At 39.4% G+C, this 27,611-nt stretch overlaps 1 protein-coding gene across 1 annotated transcript in view; it reads right to left on the bottom strand.

The window, feature by feature from the left end:
• The window catches only part of stum (mechanosensory transduction mediator stumble), a 228,329-nt gene that overhangs the window by 11,392 nt on the left and 189,326 nt on the right, over nt 1-27,611 (bottom strand). Inside the window, exons 5-6 of the mRNA XM_069821472.1 lie at nt 12,070-12,199; nt 10,900-11,094 (exon numbers count right to left, since the gene is read on the bottom strand). Coding sequence (XP_069677573.1) covers nt 10,900-11,094; nt 12,070-12,199 — 325 coding nt within the window. The remainder of the gene's footprint in view (nt 1-10,899; nt 11,095-12,069; nt 12,200-27,611) is intronic.

A 27,611-nucleotide genomic window follows, 5' to 3' on the forward strand; every position in this document is an offset into this window, starting at 1 on the left:
AAGGTATACCAGCACCACCGTTACCGTATGCTTGATCTTTCTTGCCTTCTTCCTGCGCCCATACCACGTTCTGACTGCTTACAGCGCCATATTTTCATCTGGTGGCAAGACTTGGAGCTTTTTTTGCATAATTTACGAGCGCATTGCTTAATTAGCATATCTACAAGGTTTCACAGTCCAAAGATCATTACAGTCCGTGCTGTGCCACGCTGAACACCGTCAGTTTAATTATAACCACCTGATATTTTATTTAAAAAATTATGGTTTATTTAACGACGCTCGCAACTGCAGAGATTATATCAGCGTCGCCGGTGTACCGGAATTTTGTCCCGCAGGAGTTATTTTACATACCAGTAAATTTACTGACAAGAGCCTGTCGCATTTAAACACACTTAAATGCCATCGACCTGGGCCGGAATCGAACCCGCAACCTGGAGCATAGAAGGCCAGCGCTATACCAACTACGCTACCGAGGCCGACTATTTAATTTATATTAGTTATTTATGCAACAAGTGGATAATCTTGATGATTATGCCATAAGTGAATGTTTGTCGCATTCACTATCGTTCGTGCGACAATTTTCACAAGTGTCGTAATATGGTTATCCACGAGTTGGATACAACACTTTATGACATCTTAACATTATAAATTGTAGGAAAGAAATTCAATTCGGGATCCATAGCTGACAAATTGTCGATCGATTAGTTGCGCTTGGCCTTGGCATTGAGTAAAAAGTAATGGATGACCTTGCAGGTTATGTTACAAATGTACCTTTATTTTGTTAATATACTGTAGTTTATGTGTTATTACAAAAATGATACAAAATTGTTAAAGATTGAAAATAAACGATACGTTACCTTCTGTCCTGCATTTCATTTCTTGCTACGTTGCGCGTATAAGCTATAACGAAGATAGCAAGCGTTCCGGTATTACGTCATAGCAAATACATCATTGCTTTTTTCGATACGCGTACTATAATAAGCCAACTATGCATGATTTTCGATGTAGTAGCAACCTGTTTAAAGTTAGGATGACATAAATGTTAATTATTCTTAACATATTTTCGTTATTATCCTTTATAACGGAAGCATGCTGTAACATTTTGGAAACCCTTTAAGGGCGGCTATCCTCATATTGGATTTCCTCTCTAGACATTTTATTTGCCGTAAATCTTAGTGATATAGTAATTTATGTGACAAAAGACTTAAGTAAGATTTTATTAATGAGTGGAAAGTTTATCTCTTGAGGCTTCTAATTTCCACGAGTGAATAAAATCTATCAAGTCTCGTATTGCATACAATATTTTTTTCCACTACTGATATGAAAGTAATATTTCTATAAAAATCATTTTAATTGAAATTAAATATTAGGCTCATTTGTTATTGTTTGATTCAAAATCAACTGTTGTCCATGGTTGGTTCAACTAAATAATATGTTGGCTATGATTTAAAGAATAGTAATAAAGACGACAATGTCAGTCGCGTTGGATACAGAATAAATAAATTCAGTAAGTGGGACAGTATCTACTAGTAATGTAAATGTAATCATAACAGTACCACATGATGGTAGCAATCTTAATTTCAGTGGAATGTTTTTGTACTTGTGCTTTTACTTTGGGTTCTTTTTGTTAATTTTATTTGTTATAGTAGATGTTATTTTAATTTCACACTATTATGTTCATAGTGTTGGTTTTATTGTGTGTTTAGTCTAAGCTAATTTATTTTGCATTTTAAATGCATTTCTAGGAGTAAATAAAATCAGCAGTGAATAAAACTAATTCTCTTCACTCTTGCATTAAAGTCATTATTTAGATTACTATGAATGACTAAACAAAGCCCTCTTTACTCGTACATATAAGTATAATAATATATATCATTCGTAAGCGTATACGAGTAAAGTATGCACAATTATTTACGGTATGCTGCAAAACAAGCGACACTGAAATTAGATGTAGATTCATTTTCCGGGCTGAGAGGCCGTGGTCTATTAGTTGGTTTTATACCAGACGTTTCGTCTGCAACTGCGGCAGACATCTTCAGTGGAGTGGTATCCGAGGTCGCAAGACTCTTCTCGGCGTACCTGAGGCAACTGATCCTGTGTCTGGTTGTGCGAGCGTATTTATAGTGCGGCTCGCGGGCCGAGGCCTGTTGTCGCTGCGGTCCGCGCCGCTTTGTTCGCTGCTCCCGTTCTGGGTTCCGTCCTTTTGTTGTAGTGGCTTCTTATCTGTTCTGTTTAGGACCGGGTACCAACACTTGTTTAGCTTTACGCCTTCTTCCTTGCGATTAAAGTTGTTGTTGTGTTTATGTATTTCTATCGCTTCTCTATGTAGACGGGGGAAGAAGTGCGTCGTCGTGCTCAAGATGTCCGTGTCCTTGAATCTAATGTTGTGATCGCCCTCTTGATAGGCATGTGCTGCCACTGCCGATTTGTCGATCTGTCCTAGGCGGCAATTCCTATTATGTTCTGTCAGTCTCGTCCTGACGCTCCGCTGTGTAGTACCAATGTAGACCTTCCCGCACGAACACGGAATCCTGTAAACTCCGGCGGACAGCAGCTTATCTCGTTTGTCCTTGGATGACCTCAGCATGTTCCGGATTTGCTTGGTCGGCAGGAAGGTCGTTTCCACTTCATGACGCTTCAGCACCCTGCTGATCCGGTCCGTCACATTCCTTAAGTAGGGTAGGAAGACCGTGCCCTTCTTAGTCGCTCGTTCCTGTGACCGCATCGACGGTGTTACTCTGGGACGCATGGCTCTCTTTATCTCCGGCCTTGAGTAGCCATTGGCCATGAGTGCTGTCGCTACATGGCTCAGCTCCCGTTGGATGTGTCGTGGCTCGGCTACCCGCCTGGCCCTGTTGATCAGGGTTTTCATCATGGCCCGTTTCTGGCCGGGATGATGATTGGAAGTCTTATGCAGATATCTGTCTGTGTGGGTCGGCTTCCTGTAGACGTCATGACCTAGGGTGCCATCTGTCCTCCTTTGTACCATAACGTCCAGGAAGGGTAACCTACCGTCCTTTTCCGTTTCCATAGTGAATTGTACTTGCGTATGGAAGCTATTCAACTGCCTCAGGAAATCCATCAATGATCGTTCACCATGGGGCCAGATTACGAACGTATCATCGACGTATCTAAACCAGCATGAAGGCTTAAGTGTCGCGGCTTCGAGGATCGACTCTTCAAGAAACTCCATATAAAAGTTGGCTATCATCGGACTTAGCGGGCTCCCCATAGCCACACCATCCAGCTGTTCATAGAATTCATAATTCCATTGGAAATACGTTGTGGTCAGAACCTGGTGAAACAGGTCCACTACATCTTGCGGGTAGAACTTGTGTAGCAGCTCCAGTGTGTCCTTGACCGGTACTTTAGTAAACAATGACACCACGTCAAAGCTTACAAGTAAATCTTCAGGCCGCGTTCTCAACATCTTGATTTTTTCTATGAAGTGGGTCGAGTCTCTGATGTAAGAACTCTTCTTTCCTACGTGTTGTTTCAATTGGTTGCTGAGGTATTTTGCCAGCTCATAGGTAGGAGAGCCGATAGCATTGACGATCGGTCTGAGTGGAACCTCCTTTTTATGTATTTTTGGTAGGCCGTATAGTCTAGGCGGTAATGCCTCCGATTTCTTAATGGAGCGTTGTACGGCCGCTGGAATTGACGAGGCATTTATCAGCTGGTTAGTTTTCTTCAGGATTGCTGCCGTCGGATCCCGTGTCAGCTTCTTATATGTGTTGGGGTCCAGCAGGTCACCAATTTTTCGTTCGTAATCTTTGGTGTTTAAGATTACTGTCGCGTTCCCTTTGTCTGCTGCCAGGATTAGAATGTCTTCTTTCTCGTTAAGGGATTTAATCGCCCTTGACTCATATCTGGTTAAATTGCTCTTCGAAGGCTGCGCACGTTGCAGAATTCGAGCTGTCTCTCTTCGAATTTCTTCAGCCTTATCCATGCTCACTCCTCTTATCCCGGATTCCACATTGGCAATGATGTCTTCGAACGGTAACACACGTGGTGTTACTGCGAAGTTCCCGCCCTTGGCCAGTACCGCCATTTCTTCTGGTGTTAGTATCGTGTCGGATAGATTCACTACTGTCCGAGCGGGGTCCAAGGTCGCGGGGGCCTTGGTTGTCACGCTGTTCTCATATTTCTTCTTAAGACGATCGGTGATGTGTAGTGATGTGGATGTCATGGTGGCATGTGTCATCCTATCTACATGCCACCATGACATCCACATCACTACACATCACCGATCGTCTTAAGAAGAAATATGAGAACAGCGTGACAACCAAGGCCCCCGCGACCTTGGACCCCGCTCGGACAGTAGTGAATCTATCCGACACGATACTAACACCAGAAGAAATGGCGATACTGGCCAAGGGCGGGAACTTCGCAGTAACACCACGTGTGTTACCGTTCGAAGACATCATTGCCAATGTGGAATCCGGGATAAGAGGAGTGAGCATGGATAAGGCTGAAGAAATTCGAAGAGAGACAGCTCGAATTCTGCAACGTGCGCAGCCTTCGAAGAGCAATTTAACCAGAGATGAGTCAAGGGCGATTAAATCCCTTAACGAGAAAGAAGACATTCTAATCCTGGCAGCAGACAAAGGGAACGCGACAGTAATCTTAAACACCAAAGATTACGAACGAAAAATTGGTGACCTGCTGGACCCCAACACATATAAGAAGCTGACACGGGATCCGACGGCAGCAATCCTGAAGAAAACTAACCAGCTGATAAATGCCTCGTCAATTCCAGCGGCCGTACAACGCTCCATTAAGAAATCGGAGGCATTACCGCCTAGACTATACGGCCTACCAAAAATACATAAAAAGGAGGTTCCACTCAGACCGATCGTCAATGCTATCGGCTCTCCTACCTATGAGCTGGCAAAATACCTCAGCAACCAATTGAAACAACACGTAGGAAAGAAGAGTTCTTACATCAGAGACTCGACCCACTTCATAGAAAAAATCAAGATGTTGAGAACGCGGCCTGAAGATTTACTTGTAAGCTTTGACGTGGTGTCATTGTTTACTAAAGTACCGGTCAAGGACACACTGGAGCTGCTACACAAGTTCTACCCGCAAGATGTAGTGGACCTGTTTCACCAGGTTCTGACCACAACGTATTTCCAATGGAATTATGAATTCTATGAACAGCTGGATGGTGTGGCTATGGGGAGCCCGCTAAGTCCGATGATAGCCAACTTTTATATGGAGTTTCTTGAAGAGTCGATCCTCGAAGCCGCGACACTTAAGCCTTCATGCTGGTTTAGATACGTCGATGATACGTTCGTAATCTGGCCCCATGGTGAACGATCATTGATGGATTTCCTGAGGCAGTTGAATAGCTTCCATACGCAAGTACAATTCACTATGGAAACGGAAAAGGACGGTAGGTTACCCTTCCTGGACGTTATGGTACAAAGGAGGACAGATGGCACCCTAGGTCATGACGTCTACAGGAAGCCGACCCACACAGACAGATATCTGCATAAGACTTCCAATCATCATCCCGGCCAGAAACGGGCCATGATGAAAACCCTGATCAACAGGGCCAGGCGGGTAGCCGAGCCACGACACATCCAACGGGAGCTGAGCCATGTAGCGACAGCACTCATGGCCAATGGCTACTCAAGGCCGGAGATAAAGAGAGCCATGCGTCCCAGAGTAACACCGTCGATGCGGTCACAGGAACGAGCGACTAAGAAGGGCACGGTCTTCCTACCCTACTTAAGGAATGTGACGGACCGGATCAGCAGGGTGCTGAAGCGTCATGAAGTGGAAACGACCTTCCTGCCGACCAAGCAAATCCGGAACATGCTGAGGTCATCCAAGGACAAACGAGATAAGCTGCTGTCCGCCGGAGTTTACAGGATTCCGTGTTCGTGCGGGAAGGTCTACATTGGTACTACACAGCGGAGCGTCAGGACGAGACTGACAGAACATAATAGGAATTGCCGCCTAGGACAGATCGACAAATCGGCAGTGGCAGCACATGCCTATCAAGAGGGCGATCACAACATTAGATTCAAGGACACGGACATCTTGAGCACGACGACGCACTTCTTCCCCCGTCTACATAGAGAAGCGATAGAAATACATAAACACAACAACAACTTTAATCGCAAGGAAGAAGGCGTAAAGCTAAACAAGTGTTGGTACCCGGTCCTAAACAGAACAGATAAGAAGCCACTACAACAAAAGGACGGAACCCAGAACGGGAGCAGCGAACAAAGCGGCGCGGACCGCAGCGACAACAGGCCTCGGCCCGCGAGCCGCACTATAAATACGCTCGCACAACCAGACACAGGATCAGTTGCCTCAGGTACGCCGAGAAGAGTCTTGCGACCTCGGATACCACTCCACTGAAGATGTCTGCCGCAGTTGCAGACGAAACGTCTGGTATAAAACCAACTAATAGACCACGGCCTCTCAGCCCGGAAAATGAATCTACATCTATAGACTCCGGCCGTGAAAGCCTACACTGCAAAAAAGACACTGAAATTATTTTTCATCTGCTGTCCACGTTTCCCAACAATGAAATATTTATTGTTTTAACATATTATTGTGAATTCAGTGTTGTGTTGATTTCTGCAATTATGGTTCTCACAACAGAGGAGAAGGTGTTTCTCGTGGAACATTATTTCCGGTCATACGGAATAGGATGTCAGAATGGGTCAAGTTACCTTCACGTTATAAAGAACAGTGCGAGGAGCGATTTATAAGGACGCACCAAATAACAGAACAATGTTGACAAGTTCCATCATACACTACCAGTCCATGTCAACGAACGAAAAGGGACAAGAGGGCGTCCAAGAACCTTCACCACAAACGAGAATCATGGTCGACTTCTCCAACAGTCCTCAAAGCGTAGTCTATGACGAACATCACTGAAACTTGATTTGAGCGATAGGTCCGGTCGGCGGATGTTTAAAGAGCTGGGTGGAATTGCATACCGCATTCAAGTGTTCAGCGTCTAGGCTTCGGCCACAGTGGAAGCGGTTGGCGGCGCGGCGCGTTGAGTGGCGGCGTGGATGAATCACAAACGCATGTTAGCAAATGCAGCTGGCCAAAGTGTGAGCGGAGCGGCATTTTGGAGGGGAAGTTGGTTCAAGGACAACGCTACACGCCGCTGGCCGCCCGCTCTTGTTTGAGATTTTAGCGGCGCCGCTCACAATTATTGCAAGTATGAATTGTCAAGAAATGAGAAAGAAGTTATCATTTTAGAAGTGAAAACCCGAATATTCCTATGGAATAATTGGGAGAAGAACTTCAAAAACCTCTCCATGACGAGGAATATGTAGGAAGACATTTTACTGAACGCGAATAATATTTTTATAATATGTCGTGTGATTATTATTATTATTATTATTATTATTATTATTATTATTATTATTATTATTATTATTATTATTACTCATACTTCGTAGAATATTGTCGGGATAAACACTCAGTGCTGCGTACAATATTAAACACATTCCAACTCCGAAATAAAGGTACAATTACATGATTTAAATATTTTTGTTGTTACGATTAACGATCGTTAAAGCAAAGAAATACCGGTAGGATTAAAACTATTAGGTCAAAAGTAATTATTTACAATCTCATACAAGAAATTGGCACTTCTGTTATGAAAAAACACAATCTATTAAGTACAAATTATAATGTTATATTAACATCTGCGACTGATTGAAATAATCACTGTAGTTATCCTTATTTGTCTATCAAATTCATTGCAACTCCTTATTTGTCTATCAAATTCATTGCAACTATTATTCCTGCGATCTGAGTTCTAATGAGTTTGCACATCATCAGTTCTCTAATTTGTAAAGTCGTTTCATGGTAATGCAGATCATTCTTTGTCGCAATCTTTTCTCAAATGGAAGCTTATAATATGTGCTGGCTCTTTTCACATTTGTGTCCATATTTCTAGCGTGAATCGCCACTTAGCACGCAATATTTAGAAAGCACATTCCACGTATTATTTTTCGAACACTAGATAAACGTTGATTAAAATTTTCCCTTCTAGGCGTTAGTTCTCTCACTAGATATTGCCTCATAAGATAAAGTTTTAGAGGATAGGCTTCATCTCCAATAAGTACAAATGATACCTTTATAATTGAGTTCGATAGTTCAGGCACATTAAACCTGTTGGTCTCCAACAAATTGAAAAGTGTAAAGTTGTGAAAATGCCTCCATCACTGTGTTTTCCTCTTCCCACCAAATCAATGGTTAAAATGTTTAGTCTGCGCCAGCAATACTCTGTAGCAATACTACGTAAATTAAAATATCTGGAACTGAATTTATCAGGACCCTTTACCTGACCATGCTTTTCGTCGTTTGTTACGAAGCAATTAGGGAACCACAACGTCCGTATTAATCACCGACTACTTCGTTTAATTTTTCTTTATTTGGTTATGGTATAAATTCTTTAATCGATTCATTTTAGATTACCTCACACGTTTGTCTTGCCATTACAATTGCTGTAAATTTTCCTACCCTGAAGGAAAATGCCAGTAATCGCAATGATGTCTCTGTGGCTATAAACTTACAAGAAAGAGTAATGTTAGAAATGTACCTTAAATTTTGTTCATCTTAACGTAGTAGATTACTTAATATTAGAATATATTAATATTTCAGTCACTAATTCATTAAATATTCATTATTGCATTCTATTTCAGAAGACATGGCAAAAATAAGTCGTAGAATTTAAAAGATAAATTTGAGAAGGAACTCCAGAAGCTCCCAAAGATACGAAGCGGTTCCGAAGCTCTTGAATCGCTACATCGTTATGGACGTTTTTCGACCTGACGATGTTTATGAAGGACGTCGTCCTTTCTGATAGGACTGTAGGAAATCTTTCCTTCCAGGAGATCCCATCGACTCCAAACAGTCCTGATTTGGGAGAAAGTAAAGACAATTATCAGCGATGATAACGTATCACTTCAGACGAATATGTCTTCGAATGCCTCAACACCAAAGCCAAGGGTTCGAATATAAATCTAAATTATTTAAATATATATCACTTACATAAAAAATATATTTATGTTAAATCTATTTACCAATAATTGGTTATTTAAAATGGGATATATATACATACACACAATAATATAAAAAATAATTGATGCTGAAACTAGAGTAGTTCGATATCCTGTTAATAAGGCAACGGCAAGAGAGTATATTTTCAGTGGTACGGAGCACAATTTTTAATATCTCTTTTGCCGCATATGAAAAGTAATAATAATTATAAGTGCAGTAGAAAAATTAAAATTTGCACAGCAAACTATTGTAAGAAGTTTTAAAGGCAATAAATCAAAATGAAAAAAAAAAAGAAAGAAAAATATTGAAAACTGCTCATTTCTAATGTTAAATTTTCGTAAGTATAAATATGTGTTTTTTTTTTTTTTTGCCATGTAAGATGCAGCCCATGCAATTATTCGTAATGAATGAGACTTAATTCCATCAACACAAAAATTTAAGGATTCGTAGGACTATTTTTATTTAATTTAATTTATATGCAGTATAGCCTACCTGCATCATTGTTCGAAGAATGCATGATCCCGTGTCTTTAACTTAAAATAATTGTATCTTAATATAATGATTAGCCATTGTGCAATAGTGATGAATCTCCGAAATTTGATGGCTTGCTTCTGTAGTCGCTCCTTATTTTTATTTAGAAAATAGTCGAAAGTTGTAAAAGGCATGCGAGTATACTTAAAATATCTATCTGGATATGTCCCTAATTCTCCATACAAACGATGAAATTCTCAGAGTTTCACATCTCTTATTAAATGGATGAACATAAAATTCTCTTCTATTCCTATTTTAAGCTGTTCTTTCTAGATAAGAATTGCCTAGAAGCAAACACTGTCATGATCTCATCTCCACGCCGCGCCGCTCACCAACTCTGCGCTATATGGCCACACCAACGCTCTTTCCTCCCCACTCCTCAATTTTTCGAGAGCGGTACCGCGCCGTTCGACGCTTCCACTGTGGCCGCAGCCTGCGCTATGGCCACACCAACGCTCTTTCCTCCCCACTCCTCAATTTTTCGTGAGCGGTACCGCGCCGCTTGCACTGTGGCAGAAGCCTAACAGAGCCCGAGCCCGATTACAGTATTGCAACCGAATGTTGTCCATGACTTATCAGAATCCAGATTTTTCTGCAATCAGATGAAAGTCATATTCACCTAACGATAAACCACTCGTTTAAAAAAAAACTATTTAAACGGCCTGATGTTATATAGAAACCACTGCACAGTGCGCGGGTTATGATTTGGTGCGCCGTGTCCGGTCATGGAATATTGGGCCCTTATTTCGTAGAGGATGCTGCACAGAATCCAAAAACAGTAAAGCAGGTACTCTACAGAGACCTAAGTATTATCCCATTCGTGCGGGATTTGACCGTTTTTGTCTCGCCAGAAACTTAACCTCCAAAACGACAATGGATGCAGCAAGATGGAGCTACAGCGCACACCGCGGGAAAGTCACTTGCCCTACTGCAACGACACTTTGGAGATCGCGTGGAACTCCATTGCCGTGCCCTTTCTGTTCCCCGGATCTCACAGCCTCAGATGCCTGCATATGTGGCATGTTGAAAGAATCAGCTTTCAAAACAGATGACCCACCTACAAATATTCCCGAATTACGCGAGAAGATAACGTAATTGTTTGTGTCCTTACAGCAACCTTAGTTCACCAACATATTCAACAATCTTCAGAAACATGAACAGTGTGTGGCACGTGATGGTACATATTTTGAACACATACTGTACCAACGCAATTAGGTAACATTTCAGTGTCGTTTGTTTTGCCGCATATTGTACATTGTAAGTTTCAGTATCAGGAAATAAGTTCGAGAAAATTAATTTCGTAGGCTACTGTATCACACTTACGTGCAATCCGGAGCATAATGAGTCCCCACCAGATGCTCCAGCCCCAGCCCACAAGACAGAAGATTACAGTAAAGAGTTGTGTTGCTCCCACTATGATATTCACCACGAAAGACCCCAGGCGACCTTGAGGATCATCATATGGTCCAAAGCGTGGTTTGCCGAAACACAAGCAGAAAAACCCGCTTGTCAAAGTTCCTGAAAGCATAATGAACAAATCAGCCTTTGAGAGCGTATTTTGTCGTTATTTCCTTTTCTGCAGTATTTTGTTGTTTAGTTAACTGCTCGAAGACAGGTTTGAACCTCACAAGTGATCCCAACAAGGCACCACCTTATGAGACAACTAGGCTAGGAGATAATGGGGTAGGGTGGCCAGTTCCTTTACCCCAGTATTTTATTATTTTTTAGTATATTGAGTACCGGTATATACCGTTCTTATGCATAGACTTTTTATGTAGTCCGACATTCATGCACCCACGATCACGTTATTACGTAACGTTTAACGTTGGTGGTTATCAGTGGTTGTGTTCTCAATGTGAGTTATTTTAATTTTTGAATGGAAGTAGATTCTAAGCATGAATCCGGAAGTGCGCGCGCGTAAATTTTTTCATTCAGCAGTTTTGTACGGTTTCTGTGTACCTCTGTGTGTGCGAGTTTGGAGAATATATATTGTGTGTGTGTGTGTGTATATATATATATATATATATATATATATATATATATATATATATATATATATATACTATAGTGAACGGGAGAAGAGTTCGGGGCAGAAGAAGATATCAGATGATAGACGACATTAAGATATATGGATCATATGCGGAGACTAAGGGAAAGGAAGAAAGTAGGAAAGATTGGAGAATGCTGGGTTTGCAGTGAAAGACCTGCATGGGCAGAACACTTATGTGTGTATATACATACATACATACATACATACATACATACACACACACCCACACAGGGTGGAAGGGAACCTATTACATTAATTCACAGAGGTAACAGATCAAGTCAAGGAACTTCGAAATAGTATGTGTTGTTCACGTAGTTAGAAGCTGTTTCAATCCATACTAACTAAACATATTTGTTGTTGCATGCATGTGTGAACGTAGGCCTACTCTCTTAGTCATTTTATACATACGATCCTGCTTTTGGTTTCACGTATGGAAGACTCACCAAGACCAGGCACGATGATGTTGAAGATGAGGCAAACCCATGCAAGTGGCACAGGAAGCACAGGGATAGCTCCGCGCATCATAGACCCAGTTTCCTGCAGAGATGGGTCCAATTTTGGTCTAGTATCCGGCTGCAAATACAAAATACGATTCAGTTTATGTAAAAATGTAATACGGTAATACGAATTTTATTTCAGTACAGAGACTCGGGATCTTCTTCAGGGCAGTTTTTAAAGTACGATGTAATGGATGTAAAGATATATTGTGTCCTATGTACTGTTTAGGGAGAATTTATTATTATTATTATTATTATTATTATTATTATTATTATTACTATTATATAATGTAGTAACTTGGCATATTTGTGACAAATGAAATCACGATTTAAACTGATATATTTCCTCACAGCACTTCTTTACATGTAATGGTGGACCTCGCATTTCTCGTATACCGTGCCACCATTAACAATCATTACAATAACGCTTCTTTGCAGTACGCGCCTCAAAAATACTCTATTCTCACTAGCTATCTACCCTCTTATTGCTCAGTCATCGTATTATTCAATACAAGTAGGCCTACTTATCCTACATTCCCTTTACTGTTCACTATTTATTCACTAGTTCTGATATTAGACCTCTATAAGTGCCATCTCTAATACTTTATATCACTTTATGCTCGACCATGCCGAAATGTAGTAATTATACACTTGGTAGTAGCCCTTTAATGCACCTCATTAAAGTACACCTATTCATTATAGTTCAGTTGTTCAGCCAATGAGAAATCACCATTGTAGCATTATAAAAGCTCAAGTATCGATTATTCTCGGATATGCAATCGAAAGACAACTAGTGAAAAGTCACGGAGGCTGGAAATCCAATACTGTCGCAGAAGGTTATGTTCTGTTACTATAATAATTAGTGTTAATTGTAAATAATATTCAAATAATTTCAATTTGTCATCTCGTTTTTCAATTCTAAATCAATTTCCAGGTTATATCAAGACTAATGTTCATGTTATTCTCTAGATTATATCACAATTTAGAAGGTCAGTTCCGCTCGTCACTTACATAACCATAACATGAATACTTATGAATAATTTCAAGTTAGAAATATGGTCGAACATAAAAAGTCGTATGAAACTTGCCTATAATGGTAATTAAGACGCTCGTATGAAAATTATGAAACGAGCGCAAGCGAGTTTCATAAACAAACATACTCGCCTCTTAATTACTACCATTATAGGCTCGTTGCATAATGTACAGTTACGGAAGAAAAAACTGGCCGATGAACAGCAAAACTCGTAATGTTACTTATGCCGGTTTTGTTGTGATTATCACAGTACAGAGTACTGTTTGCTCGTAGTTGCTGGACTAGGAGAGAGAGGCTTTCGTACTGTTTCTGTTCACATTCTATAAGGTTGAAACTCTCGTGTTTTTGTCGATGTACAGAAATTTGTTATTTAATTGTTTTTACCAGTACGAGGAATGTTACTGATTTCATTATCAACTCATCTGTTCGCCTCTCTTTACTCTATAGACATACGGTACTTCGTTTATTTATGGTTTATTTTTACTTTAATATCTTCCTGGAAAAACAGACGACGAAGAGTAAACAAAATTGAGATAGATACAATACATACGAACTTAATGGTAAGATGATATAGACGTGAACAGTTAGTTAAAGTAGAATAAATATAAATTGATTAAGGTAATCCAATACAAATTATATAAGTGAACATTCAATTAAATTGAAATAAATAAATACCTATAAATTACTTTCGGTAAACAATTAGTAATGAGGGAAGAGAAACACAAATAGATTTGTTAGTTAGAAATAATTTTTGTGCAATTTAGGATAACGTTTGATTATATAAGTGATTCTAGTGTTTACTAGAACCTATTTATTTATTCTATTATTAAAGCTACAGGGTGCTATTCATAGACATTTCGCTAGCCCGGGCTCCGAGCGTGCTAAACAGGATTCATATCATATCATATCATATATCATATCATATCATATCATATCATATCATATCATATCATATCATATCATATCATATCATATCATATCATATCATATCATATCATATCATATCATATCATATCGCTGACACTGATTTATGAATACGAAAAACGTTAGTTCGCTGATCATCCACCGAAAGCCCGCGCTAAGAATGTCTATGAATACGGCCCACAGTGTTTATTTTTGTTCTAAAAATAGAAAAGAAAAATACATTCCTGAAGTAAAATAATTAATACTGAATGTTCTTTATGTCACAAATTAAAATATTCTTCTACCTATGTAGTTCTAGTTATATACAACAGTTTTCTTCTGGACTTAATAGCCTGTCCATAAACCGTTGACATTGATCACTGCATCCATTCTTCTACTTACAGAATTAACAAGGCTTTGGATATAGACCTACTGTATCTATCTGACAATGAAAATCGAAAAATCGAAGGAGAATTGGGAGGAAAATTTAAAAGGTACGCAAAACGCGTCCTTGCAAGGGGTTGGGGGCTGTACAAAACTAAATATGTGAGCTCCAAGCCTGTTGGCCACTAGTCTCACTCCGGTTTACGCTGCTCCCCTGAAGGAGCTCTAGAAAATTTTGAAGGGGAAGCCGAAATTGGACGTAACCTCTTAGGTACCACATACGCGAGGGGGGCTGAGATTGATCAATTGATCACGGAACGGGGCGAGGAGGAGTTGGCTGGTGTTTGCCGTTAGGATGGCAAGACGCTGTCATCTGTTGTTCGATGACAAAAGCAGGTGAAGGCCGTCGGAAGAAGCGCCGTGAAATCTAAGCTGCAATTTGAGAGGTCCCTGTCCTTTCAATTTGCGACTTATTGAGTGACCTCGTATGTTTAATAGACTATTAATATTATCTGAACTAGGGCATACATAATTTATAATAAAGGTGGAATATGTATGGGGAAGGGCATATAGGTCCGTGGCCCATTTCTTATAGGGCTCATCCCGACATTTGTCTTACGCCTGAGGAAAACCACGGAATACCTTAGGCAGGATGAGTTGTCTCATATAAGAGACTAGCCAATTTGGCTATTATGTAGGAGGTCATGAGCCTTGTTGATTTGTCTCAATTTCGAGACCAGCCATTTGGCTATATGATGGCTCAATTGCAAAGAGATGTAATTGTTAATTAGGGAGATTCATGGGGATATGAGTGCAGGTCCGTGGCCCATTTCTTTTAGGGCTCATCCCGACATTTGTCTTAGCGCCTTAGGAAAACCACGGAAAAACCTTAGGCAGGATGAGTTGTCTCAATATCAGAGACTAGCCAGTTGGCTCTTAGGTTGAATGACTCTATGAATCGATGGATATATACTAGCCAATTGGCTCTATTAGATTTCCATCGATCAACAAAAGTAGATAATGTTATGGAGGGATTTTGTTTAGCCCAGTTAAGACAAGGTCATTTTACAGCGGTTGCACTATCCAAGGAGTCTCATGGAGTTGAGTCGTGGCTACCAAAACCTGGGAGTAACGCCAGCCTCCCTGTCCTCCTGTCTCAATAGTATAGCTAATGGACCTGTCTGGTGTCTACGCCGTAACCTAGGATCATACTGGCCGAGGCCAGATATGAGCGGGTTGGGGTTAGCACGAGCTTCCGCATACAGGTTCCTAGCCAGTCGAGCAATGAACTCGTCTATGGTTGGCAACTCCAGTTCATCATGGATCTTTCTTCTCGAGGCGACTCGGGGGAGATGGGTAATGAGTCGAATCACCTGGTTTTGGACAACTTGGAGTTTACGGAGATGGGACACTGCCGCAAACCCCCATGCGGGTGCGGCATAGGTAATGACAGAGCGAATGAGGGCCTTATACATGGTAAGTCCTACCCTCAGGTTGTCAGGAGTTAAGGCCGCCAGAATGGGATAGTGTCTAACTATCAGCCCGTTGGCCTTACGAAGAAGGGATTGGATGTGATCTCGGAAGTTGAGATGAGAGTCCATAATGATCCCTAAATATTTAATTTGGTTCATCCACGGCATTTCTTGTCCGAAAAGTGTGGGTGGTGGTGGTGGTATGTCTTCGAGCCTCGCTCTTAGTGAAAAGAGTATGGCCTGACATTTCTCTACATTGACCTTGATTCTCCAGTCGTGGAACCACGGCTGGAGGTGATCTAAGATCGACTGTAATCTACGGGACGCTAATCTATAGGTTTTGCCCATCGCCAAGAGGGCAGTGTCGTCTGCATAGATATACAGATGACTACTTCTGCCGTGGATATAGCGAAACGGGAGGTCATTAATGAATATATTGAAAAGTATGGGCCCGATAATGGAACCCTGTGGGACTCCTGCGTGAATTTCACGGGGGGTGGAGAAACTAGTGCCTACACGGGTTTTGAATGTACGGCCTCGGAGGTAGTCAGAAATGAGGCGTATCATTCCATCTGGGATTCCCATGCCCAGTAACTTAACGAGGAGTCCCTCATGCCAAACCTTGTCGAATGCTCGCTCGATGTCCAGGTAAGCTGCAGCTACTACACGCTTCGTGCTCATAGCCCAGGTAATGTCCTCCGTCATGCGGAGTGCCTGGAGTGTAGTGGAACGACCAGGGTGAAAACCGAATTGCTCGTTCCTGATTTGGGGCAATACTACTTCAGTGAGGCGTCTATGTATGACCCGCTCCGCCAGTTTGCTGAGACAACTGAGGAGACTAATAGGCCTATAGTTGCTTGGATTCGTCTTATCCTTTCCGGGCTTTGGAAAGAGAACTACGTGAGCTTCTTTCCAGGGAATGGGATAGTGACCGGAAGCCAAGATGTTATTAATTATCTCTGCTATGCGCTTCATAGCTGACCTTGGGAGATGCTGCAATATAATTCCTTGGATACCGTCGGATCCTGCGGCCTTATGAGGGCCGAGGCGACGAATGAAATGGGCGACCTCGTGGGTGTTCGTAGGTCGTATCCCATTTTCCGGCTCCCTGCTAAGGAGGTCTCGAACCGATTCCTCAACAGCTCTGATATGGGGCAAGTTTAAATTTTGTTCCACGGGTTGAAAAGTGGTCTCTAGAACGTCTGCCAGTGCGGTAGCCTTCTCCTCAGGAGTAAAGGCCGTGACATCTGGACCGACTACTAATGGGTGAATAGATTGAGACGGATTGGACAGAGCTCGAGATACACGCCAGACATCTGACATGTTTCTGCTGTCCATCGTCTCAACCTTGGATTTCCAAGCATCCACGACCGTTTCGTGGACCGCCTCACTGATCCGCCTGCGCAAGCGGTTCATTTCTATTCTATGTTGATCTAACCTAGTACGCTTCCACAATGTTCTTGCTCTATTGCGGGCGATCTTTAGGTCTCTAATATAGGGTGGGAGCTGCATCCGTCCCGGTTGTGAAGACCGTTTCGGTATTGCAGCAACCATTGCCTTCTTTATGCACTCCGTCAGGTCGCTAACTGACCTATCTATCCCTGCCGGAGTGACTTCAGGGGGGAGTGGTGGAAGCGTAGCGGCTACCTGGTCTTGAAAGAACACCCAGTCTGCCGCCTTGTAGTTGAATTTCTCAGCGGTTGGGGAGAGTTCGACTGGGTGCATAATCTCCATTATCACCGGTAGGTGGTCGGACGGAAGATCATCCAGGGTTGTTAGTCTCGCTCTAGTTGTGAGACCTTTCACCAGAGCGATGTCTAATATGTCAGGCAGTTGATTTGCAGCATCCGGTACGTGTGTGGGTTCCCTAGGGGCCATCACGACGTATCCGTTTCCTGTAGAATTAAGAAAAAGCCTATCGCCCTGCCGATTGGGGCGTTGACAGTTCCAGCTAGCGTGCTTCGCATTGAGGTCGCCGGCGACTATGAATCTATCGGATAGACTTGTCACTATATCTAAATCGCGTTCATCTAGTATGCCCGGAGGACTGTAGGCAGCCATAAGCAGAAAGGGGGGTCTGCCTATGTAGGCTATCTGACAATGGAACATCATCCCAAACATCTGCAATGAGATTCCACAATTCACCTGCAATCCTAGGACATATATCATATCATATCATATCATATCATATCATATCATATCATATCATATCATATCATATCATATCATATCATATCATATCATATCATATCATATCATATCATATCATATCATATCATATCGCTGACACTGATTTATGAATACGAAAAACGTTAGTTCGCTGATCATCCACCGAAAGCCCGCGCTAAGAATGTCTATGAATACGGCCCACAGTGTTTATTTTTGTTCTAAAAATAGAAAAGAAAAATACATTCCTGAAGTAAAATAATTAATACTGAATGTTCTTTATGTCACAAATTAAAATGTTCTTCTACCTATGTAGTTCTAGTTATATACAACAGTTTTCTTCTGGACTTAATAGCCTGTCCATAAACCGTTGACATTGATCACTGCATCCATTCTTCTACTTACAGAATTAACAAGGCTTTGGATATAGACCTACTGTATCTATCTGACAATGCAACATCATCCCAAACATCTGCAATGAGATTCCACAATTCATCTGCAATCCTAGGACATTGACTCTGTAGTTACACATTAACATTGCGTTGCACTTCCGTACACACATTTTCTATGGAATTTAAGTCAGGACTTCTTGGCACCCATGGAACCTGCCGACATCGTCCCTGTGAATGTTGAACCACTGCTGCACGGCGACGCATGTGTGTACCGAAGACAAGTCATGTTGGAATTTTATTTTGTTTTCGGGCTTAAACACACGAACACTAGGTAGCATCACATTTTCCAGTTTATTGGTGTACTGATGCTCATTCATATGCCCATGAATCCTCCATAGTGCACCGCCACCATAACCAGAAATCCGTACCACACCGACACGGACAAACGACCACTGCGTTGCCTCTGGACCACAAATATTCAGGGTCAAATCTCTTGGATTGTTTCGGTCGATATACGTGCACTGGCCTGCTATAGTTCATAAACATATCATCCAAAAAGATGACCTCTTTCCATGGATAGTTGTATGAATTCGACAAAATGTGACACGATCAATTCGATGGTCTTCACAAATATTTTAGAAGTATAAAATGAAAGCGCCTCGAATGTTCTATTAACATAAGATCTTGTTGTGGTGTTGATGCCTTGAGTCTTCAACTACCAGGTTTACGAGTTATGTAACCTCGCTCTTGATACTGCGCCCACCACCTGGATGCTGTTCTAGTCGCAACTCTATAGCGTTCTCCAGCTCGAGCCGTGCTAAATCGGCCTTCCTCGATCAGTGCAATTACTTTGGCTTTGACGTCCATATCTATTGAACTGAAATACTAATGATGATTTTCGTAGTGGTTGTGGCTATTTATAGACAAATTCTGTTAATAGGGCTGGATAGGGTCACGTGCCTAGGCAGGGGCGGCTTTAGAGGTAGTGCCGTTGTGCCATGGCACTACCAGAATACAGAAGGAAAAGGAGAATTCATATTTTCCGCTCAAAACCTGAGAGAAACAAGTTACGCTTATACAATCTCTACCGTCAATATGATCTTTGCAGCGAAACACGTTGTAACCAGTGTTTGGAGGATGGATCTGTGCCAGGCACTACATCCCATAAGAAATATAATGGGATGCGCGCGCAGTCTTCATGTTCGCTCGTCCTTTTCAGCATCTAAAGCATGATCTAAAATGTGTCGGGCACAAATTGCCGCTGGCTTTTGCAATGCTTGTAAAACTGTATACATCCCCATTTACTACGCCGATCCCTTACTACCTCTCGCTCTGTCTGCCCTTCCACTTTGTCGGAACAAGTTTCGTAGAGCGAAGACTGCAACAATAAGATAATAAAATCTCTCCCGGTTTCTTGAAAACTTGCTTGAGAAAGTTTTCACTTTATTATTTCTACAACAGTACCAATTGTAGTGTGATCGTGTTAAGTCGTGAGGTTGTCATCGTAATAGTGGTCGTGTTATCGTGTTGTGTACTGTGAAAAAATGAACTCGGTTGGCGCTTTATTGAAATCTCCGTTTTCAACATTAACATATGCAAACAAACTTCGTGTTAAAGAATTAGGCAGACATATACCGCACTTAAATATTCATCAAAAGCAGCAAAGTGCTAAAGTTAATAGATCTCGCAAATTCAACCCAGATATTTATTTAAAAAACAACTGGTTGCGTGGATGTGATGTGAAAAATGCGTTCTTCTGTTTCCCGTGTGTTCTGTTCCGAGGTGAACTTAGCTGGCCAAAAGTGCGTGTGACAGATTTAGTACATTTATGGGGTAAAATAAAAACACATCTTAAGTCAAAGGTTAATATGAATAACGTCTTCAGTTTGTCTATGCTGGGTAAAGCGAACACTGAAAATCAGTTAAATTCACACTAAAGACTCGCGATTGCAAAACACAATGAGCAAGTTGATAAAAACAGATATGTGTTAAATTTAATAATAAATTGCATACGATTTTGTGGGGCACTAGATTTAGCACTAACAGGGCACGATGAATCTGAGGAGTTTTGTTTGCAAAATAGACAACTTCAACAAAAAATGATGGATTTATTTTCAAGTCAGAAGAATCGGCGAATGGGTTTTATCTATCGCGCATATTAACCTGGTCAACAAAAGTGCTCAAGTGCTCCAGTTGTATAAATTTTGGTGAGTGATTATTATTATTATTATTATTATTATTATTATTATTATTATTGTTATTAATATTATTAGAGACGAGAATTTCATGCACTATAAAATCCCAAAATATGCATGCATTCATGCACTATCAAACAATGAAATATGCATGATCAAGCGAAAAATACATTAAAATATGCACTTTAATTTTTGTTTCAAATGTCTTATTTCACTTCACTTTTTTTGCACAGTTAAAAACCTAACAACATTTTTAAATTGGTTTTCCTGGACTTGTCAGTCAATATGTTTTTGTAGGCAGAAAATGGCCTCTCTATATTGCAAGAAGTTACGGGTTTAAACTTGAATGAACATATTTGTGACAGTGTCAGGTTAAATTCTTCATTCAGTTTTCGCCACAAATAACCTTCTTCACTGAACAAAAGAATCCGCAGTCCGGGTTAGCATTTATGACCCTGTCCAATTTGTTTTTCGCCGCTACATCCACTTTCCCACGGGCATAAGTGAGGGATCTATGAAATTCTTTGCAGATTCTTTCTTTTGTTCCATTCTTACAATATGTGAAACAGATGCGACATGCTGGTCGACTTGAAATTTTTTAATACATTTCATCTGAAATTATAATAGACCTTACGGTTACCTAGGTACGATTTAAAAACGGACATCGTAATTTAATAATTATTTTAAACAAGTTTTGTAATTTTTTTTACAAAGAACAATTGTCATATAAAATGTTCGGAAACAGAAAAGCATTGCTTAACTCTTTATTCCAACAGTCGCAAAATACGACATCCTCATCTGATCTAATAAAATCTTTTTCTTTACAGTAATCCACTGTGCAAAGAGTACACTTTTGGAATCTTTAAATTGGAAACATATTAGAACCACATTAACACGCGCAAACAGAATAAACAAGCACATTAACAACTTACGATATTCACACACAACACACACAGTTTAACGATGATTCCAATTTTAGAATAATCTAAATTGCTACTAGCACTAGAAAAGGAAGAGAATTTACAACCTCCCTGAAAGAGGATGCTTTTGACCTAAATTATTTGTCGGCAATTTCGTTGAACCCTCTATATTTCCTCTCTACTTACTATTCTCATAATATCCAACGTAATAAATTCATTTATGACACGCAGTGTATAGAGGGTCGTCGGTAAAGTGTTGTAAAAGTGGACTTCCGTCCAGGGAAAGGTCCTCTAACACCTTATTGTGAAAATCTTAACATTTTATTTAATTTTTCTGTTATTTAGTTTTTTTTCTTTTTATTCTTCAATCCTGATTCCTGAAGCTAAAATATGGGATATAAAATCGAGAAACTGAGGTGTCCACACAAATCCATTAAAACATGCATTTAAACTGAATGTAATGTATATTATATGCATTATTAAGCTAAAAATTACCTAAATATGCATTATGCATGTTTTTATCCCTAAAAAGTCGAAAACATGCAAATATACTGGGGAAAAGTACACATATTTGGAACCGGAAAGTAATGAAATGGATAAGTACTAAGTTTGAGCTATGTCCTATGTTCCTATAAAAACATGCATTTGCATGGAATTCTCGTCTCTAATTATTATTATTATTATTATTATTATTATTATTATTATTATTATTATTATTGCTTATTTCTTGTCTTTGGTTTAGACCATAGGCGGATCCAGGGAGGAAATAGTAGGAAAAAGAATTACCCTCCCCCTTAGAGTATCCTAGATCTACCACTGATTTTGGTACTAGGCATTAAATATGTATGAGCCGCCACTGTGCCTAGGACTCTAGAAAGAACACGAAATATACAGTAGTCATAAACCATAAACATAATATGTCTGTAGAGTGAAGAGAGACGAACAGAGGGGATGAAAATAACATTAACAACATTCCTCATACCCTCAATGGCAAAACCAATGGCAAAACAATTTTCTGTATGTTGACTAAAACACAACAAACGTTGCAAATATACACATAGGCTCTGTGCCGGATTCAGGCCTAGGTAACTTAGACACTTGCCTAGGGCGGCAATTTCCAGGGGGCGGAATTTTCTGTCTCTCTTTCGCTCCCTTTTTCATTTTTATTTTACAATGAAATTTATTTTTAAAACACATGTTGGTAAATCTTTTCTGAAGTTTCTTCTTGAACACCTTGTGGAAGTCAGATATTGTTTTGTTGTCACATTGTCGCGGTCGTGGCAAGAGTGAAAGGAAAGTGTGCAGCTGCATAGTTATATTGTAATGCCGGTATCACATTATTACACTATGAAACTGCTTAAATTTAACTGCTTGTATGAACAAGAATGCAGTGTTGAAAATCAAATTGCATATTGTTGTTTATTAGATATTTATCGCTATGAATAGTAACTACAACTCTCAGTTACATTCACAATATAATAGCCTATATCAGCGTTTCTCAAACTATGGTCCTTGGACCACCTGTGTCCCCGAGGTTTGCCCTTGTGGTTCTTCAAAAAGGACAGTAGAAAAAATCAAATTCAAACGAATTGCTTATCACACTATCTGAAAATCTCAGAGTTTGGAAATGACACATGACAGTCACCTTTCACTTTTACTCCCAGTACTGACGTTTTATGAAATTTATTAACCTACCTGTCTACCGAATTCTCACTCTACTCTCAGCAAAAAAAGAGGGATTTAAAGCACTATGAACATGGTGTTTCTCGCCATCTTTTCCCTGCACATCAGCTGACGACATGTGGCTAAGTACATTGGAATATCTTCCAGATATAATCTCAAAACTAAACGAACTAAATCTCTCTCTACAAGGTAATTCTTTGACTGTATGAGAAGAAAGTGTTCGGGAGGAAACTTGGTTTGTGGGTCAGATCCGTAAAACAGAGGTTTTTTCACTATTTCCAACCCTAGAGTCTTCTTTGATTGAAAATTATTTCGTTATTGGAAAGGAAATTATGCAATGACATACGTTCGCATCTCGAAACTCTGAGGTCACAATTTGAAACTTATTTTCCATGTAAATATGACGAATTTTCATGGGTTCGCGATCCCTTGATATTGAAAATAAACTTTCGTTGAGTGAAAGAGAACAGTTAATTGAACTCTCGACTTAAAATGAAATTCCAAGCAGAAAGTATGGTTAATTTCTGGACCTCAGCACAAGTGAAAAGGGAATATATTGAACTGTACAGTGGTGCTTTACAGATTATAACTCAGTTTGCTTTTATGTATCTGTGTGAGAAAGGGTTTTCATCACTAACTCTAATAAAACCAAAGTACCGAAATCGACTCTATGTATGTAACGATCTTTGACTTAAGCTTACCAGCATATATCAAAATATAGAACAACTGCGCAAGAATCGGCAGGCTTATCTATCTCATTAATGATAATACCAACATTTTATTTATTTATTTATTTATTTATTTATTTATTTATTTATTTATTTATTTATTTATTTACTTATTTATTTATTTATTTTGTTTAGTTAATAAGTTAAAGATTGTCCACACTCTAATACCTTGATTTATTAAAAATCTAAAATGATTTTTTTTCTATTAACATTAACTTAATTAGTTAATACTAATATAAAGTTAAACGAAGTAAATTAATTTTAATTAATTAATTCAGTTTTAAAATATACTGGTATTAAAATATGCTTTGCTTTCAAAGGGAACAAAAGTAAGGTGGTCCTCGGAACTGTTCTGACTTAAAAAAGTGGTCTCCACTTCAAAACAGTTTAAGAAACACTGGCCTATGTCATCAACAATACTATTTAATCCTTTTCAGTATGTTCACTATATAATTCGATTTGAAAGGTTTATTCTGTAAAGAGTTGGAGTTTATTTTTCAATTTATTTTATACTCCTGTCGAAGTAAGAAATGCTCGTAAAAATTATACACCAACAGAAACCATGCTTAAAAAACCACAGCCTGCCTTTCAAAAATAAATTTTGTTTCAACAATGAATAAGTTTGAGTATTATGTTTCTTTGCTTCGCGTCTGATATGCTTCGTCAGATCGACTTTGATAATACCATCATTGGTTTCTCTGTGAAAGTCTGAAGAAAGTCTTTATAATTCACAAGTAAGATGCATGTATTTTGATTTCAGTAATTTACTGTTTTCTGAAGTCGACCTGGTTGGCGAGTTGGTATAGCGCTGGCCTTCTATGCCCAAGGTTGCGGGTTCGATCCCGGGCCAGGTCGATGGCATTTAAGTGTGCTTAAATGCGACAGGCTCATGTCAGTAGATTTACTGGCATGTAAAAGAACTCCTGCGGGACAAAATTCCAGCACATCCGGCGACGCTGATATAACCTCTGCAGTTACGAGCGTCGTTAAATAAATCATAACATTTAACATTTTGTTTTCTCAATTGTAACATTTCATTTAAAAATAACTTTAATTGAACGTCACCTGTATAATAGCTGTCCATAAACTGTTTGTGGGATTTGGGGACGGCAAAATCTAGCACTGCCTAGGAGCGGCACTATACCTAACTCCGGCTCTGCATAACCTACAGAATACTGTAGAATGTAAATAAAACCATTCCGAAAGCCAATCTCTCTAAGGGACGAAGTGAAAAGCGTTAATGTATCCCATGAAGTTATTTCTATTCACTACATTATACACCAACAGAAATCATGTGCAAAACAAATCAAAATGGTGTTATAGAAGTAGTCCAGTTGGAAAAGCCACCAACACAATTATATCGAAAAGTCTCGCTCACTGTCAATTTAAGTCTTTCTTGATGAATGCAATAGCGAGTAAGGCGATCTGTCATATTATAGTAAAGTACGGTGACTTAGTCGTGGCAAATTATTGAATAGGTTCTTTGAACTGAGGGAGGAAACATCATCGTTCACGGAGGAAGAAGAAAAGTCTGTATCATAATTGAAGAATGAAAAAATGGATTTGTGAACTTGCCTTCTTAATGGAATTATCTGAATGATTTAAATTGTTTTCTACATGGTAACAACAAGATTATTACACAGTTATATGACAGAGTAAAAGCGTTTAATATAAACCACCTTTAATTATGGAACTTTAGCTTAACTAAAAGGATAAGTTACAGCACATTTTTCAATATTAACAACGATATAGGCATACTAGTTTCTTAAGACTTTGGATTTCGAAGAATATGTTCACACATCATGACGATCTGCACCAGAAATTTGATTCGAGATTTAAAGATTAGGAAAATTTTCAATTTGATTTTCAATTAGTATTTGTAATTAGAACTTATTGATTTACTTTACGATAGTGAATTGAAGGATAAAAATCAAAACAAAAGAAGTTATCTGACTTTTATATGAACTTTCCATGTCTTAGATTTCCCCGATTTTACAGACATTCTTTTTCGGATTCACGTAGGCCATCTGTGCGAACAGTAATTTTTTTCCTATGATGAAGATAAACAAGCCATGTCATGGAAGCCAATTATCGGATCACAACTTAAAATGTGCTGTCACATTATGCAGTATACAAACAATAGTTCCAATCGTTGAGAAATTGCTGAGGAAAAAGAGAATTAAACAAATCCCGAAAAATCAGTGCTAATGCCAGTGTTGAGTGGACTGAATGGAGTTAAATTTCTGCATTATTATTCCTAGGATTTTTATGTGTTTTGTTCAACATTTTCCTTAACAGAAGCAGTTTACACATTTACAGTAATTGTCATGCATTACCCGAGTAATTAACATGAAATGTGTATTACATTTCTAAAAGTAATTATAAATGTATTAACTTCTAAATTTGTTGAAAATAGGCTACAATGTTTATTTTTTTTTTTTTCAAATTGCTTAAGGTACTTCATTTAGTTATTTCTATTCAGCCCGTATCTTTTTTCCATCAGAAAACAATCATAAACCTATGCAGTAAATTCATATTTTGGTCCCGCCGCTGAACGTCTTACCTGCCCTGCTACGACTTTCCGCGGCGAGCGGGCAAGGCTTGATGACGACACAGTGCTCTGCGTAGGGGACCAATGCTCTATAACTGTGATAATCACAACAAAACCGGCATAAGTAACATTACGAGTTTTGCTGCACATCGGCCAGTTTTTTCTTCCGTGACTGTACTATTCTATCCTTGTTTAATTATTAATTCTGTCCCACGTTTTATATCGCTACTATTTAATCTAGAACCACACTTTAAATCACTGGTATCAAAATCTAATAGGGCTACATGAAATTTTTAAGATTTTTCTCTTATTTCACTTTTTTTTTCTCTTTTTACTTACTATTGTCCTTACCACTATTTATACATTCATAGGTGCCTTTTATTTTCATTATCCCTCTTAACCCTGTAATTTACACTCTTTAACTTCATCCATTTCTACTGTTTGCTCTAGTACTATCCTTCATATTTTAGCTAATATTTGTAATTCACTACTTCCAAGTTATATAATTTTCTCATTCTCACTCGAATTTCTTCCCAGTTCCAATTTACTGGACTTTCTATACCTCATAATATATATTTGTCCGTATTAATATTGTTTCGACAGGATTATATGTAGTTACAATTTTCAATAAACGGTATACAAAAAATTTCTTATTCTTAACTTATTTAGTTTACTGACCACACATTATTTTTTTCGCTGTTTACACTTCGTCATCTCTTTATCTGCTTCTCTCTTCTACTTACTCTCTTCCCCTTCACTCTTAACATCAAATCATGAAAGCACCTCTTCTTTATAAACGTAATTTTCATTCTATCCTATTTTCCTCTTCTACCACCCAGTTACTCTGGACATTTCACTCTTAGGCTACTTAATTCTCTCACTATGTACAGTTGTCAAAAGAAAAAGTGGCCGCTCTCTAGACACAAAGTTCCCTTCGTGTATTTCCGCTAAAATTCGGAGCAGGCGATGTTACATGTTGTTGGACCACGTGGCCTGATATCTACAGTCAGAATGAAAGTTTTTGCTTGTTAATCTGTAGCGTAATGGTAGCGTTTCCGGTA

Source organism: Periplaneta americana, chromosome 3 (genome assembly GCF_040183065.1).
Source record: "Periplaneta americana isolate PAMFEO1 chromosome 3, P.americana_PAMFEO1_priV1, whole genome shotgun sequence".
Classification (NCBI taxonomy): domain Eukaryota; kingdom Metazoa; phylum Arthropoda; class Insecta; order Blattodea; family Blattidae; genus Periplaneta; species Periplaneta americana.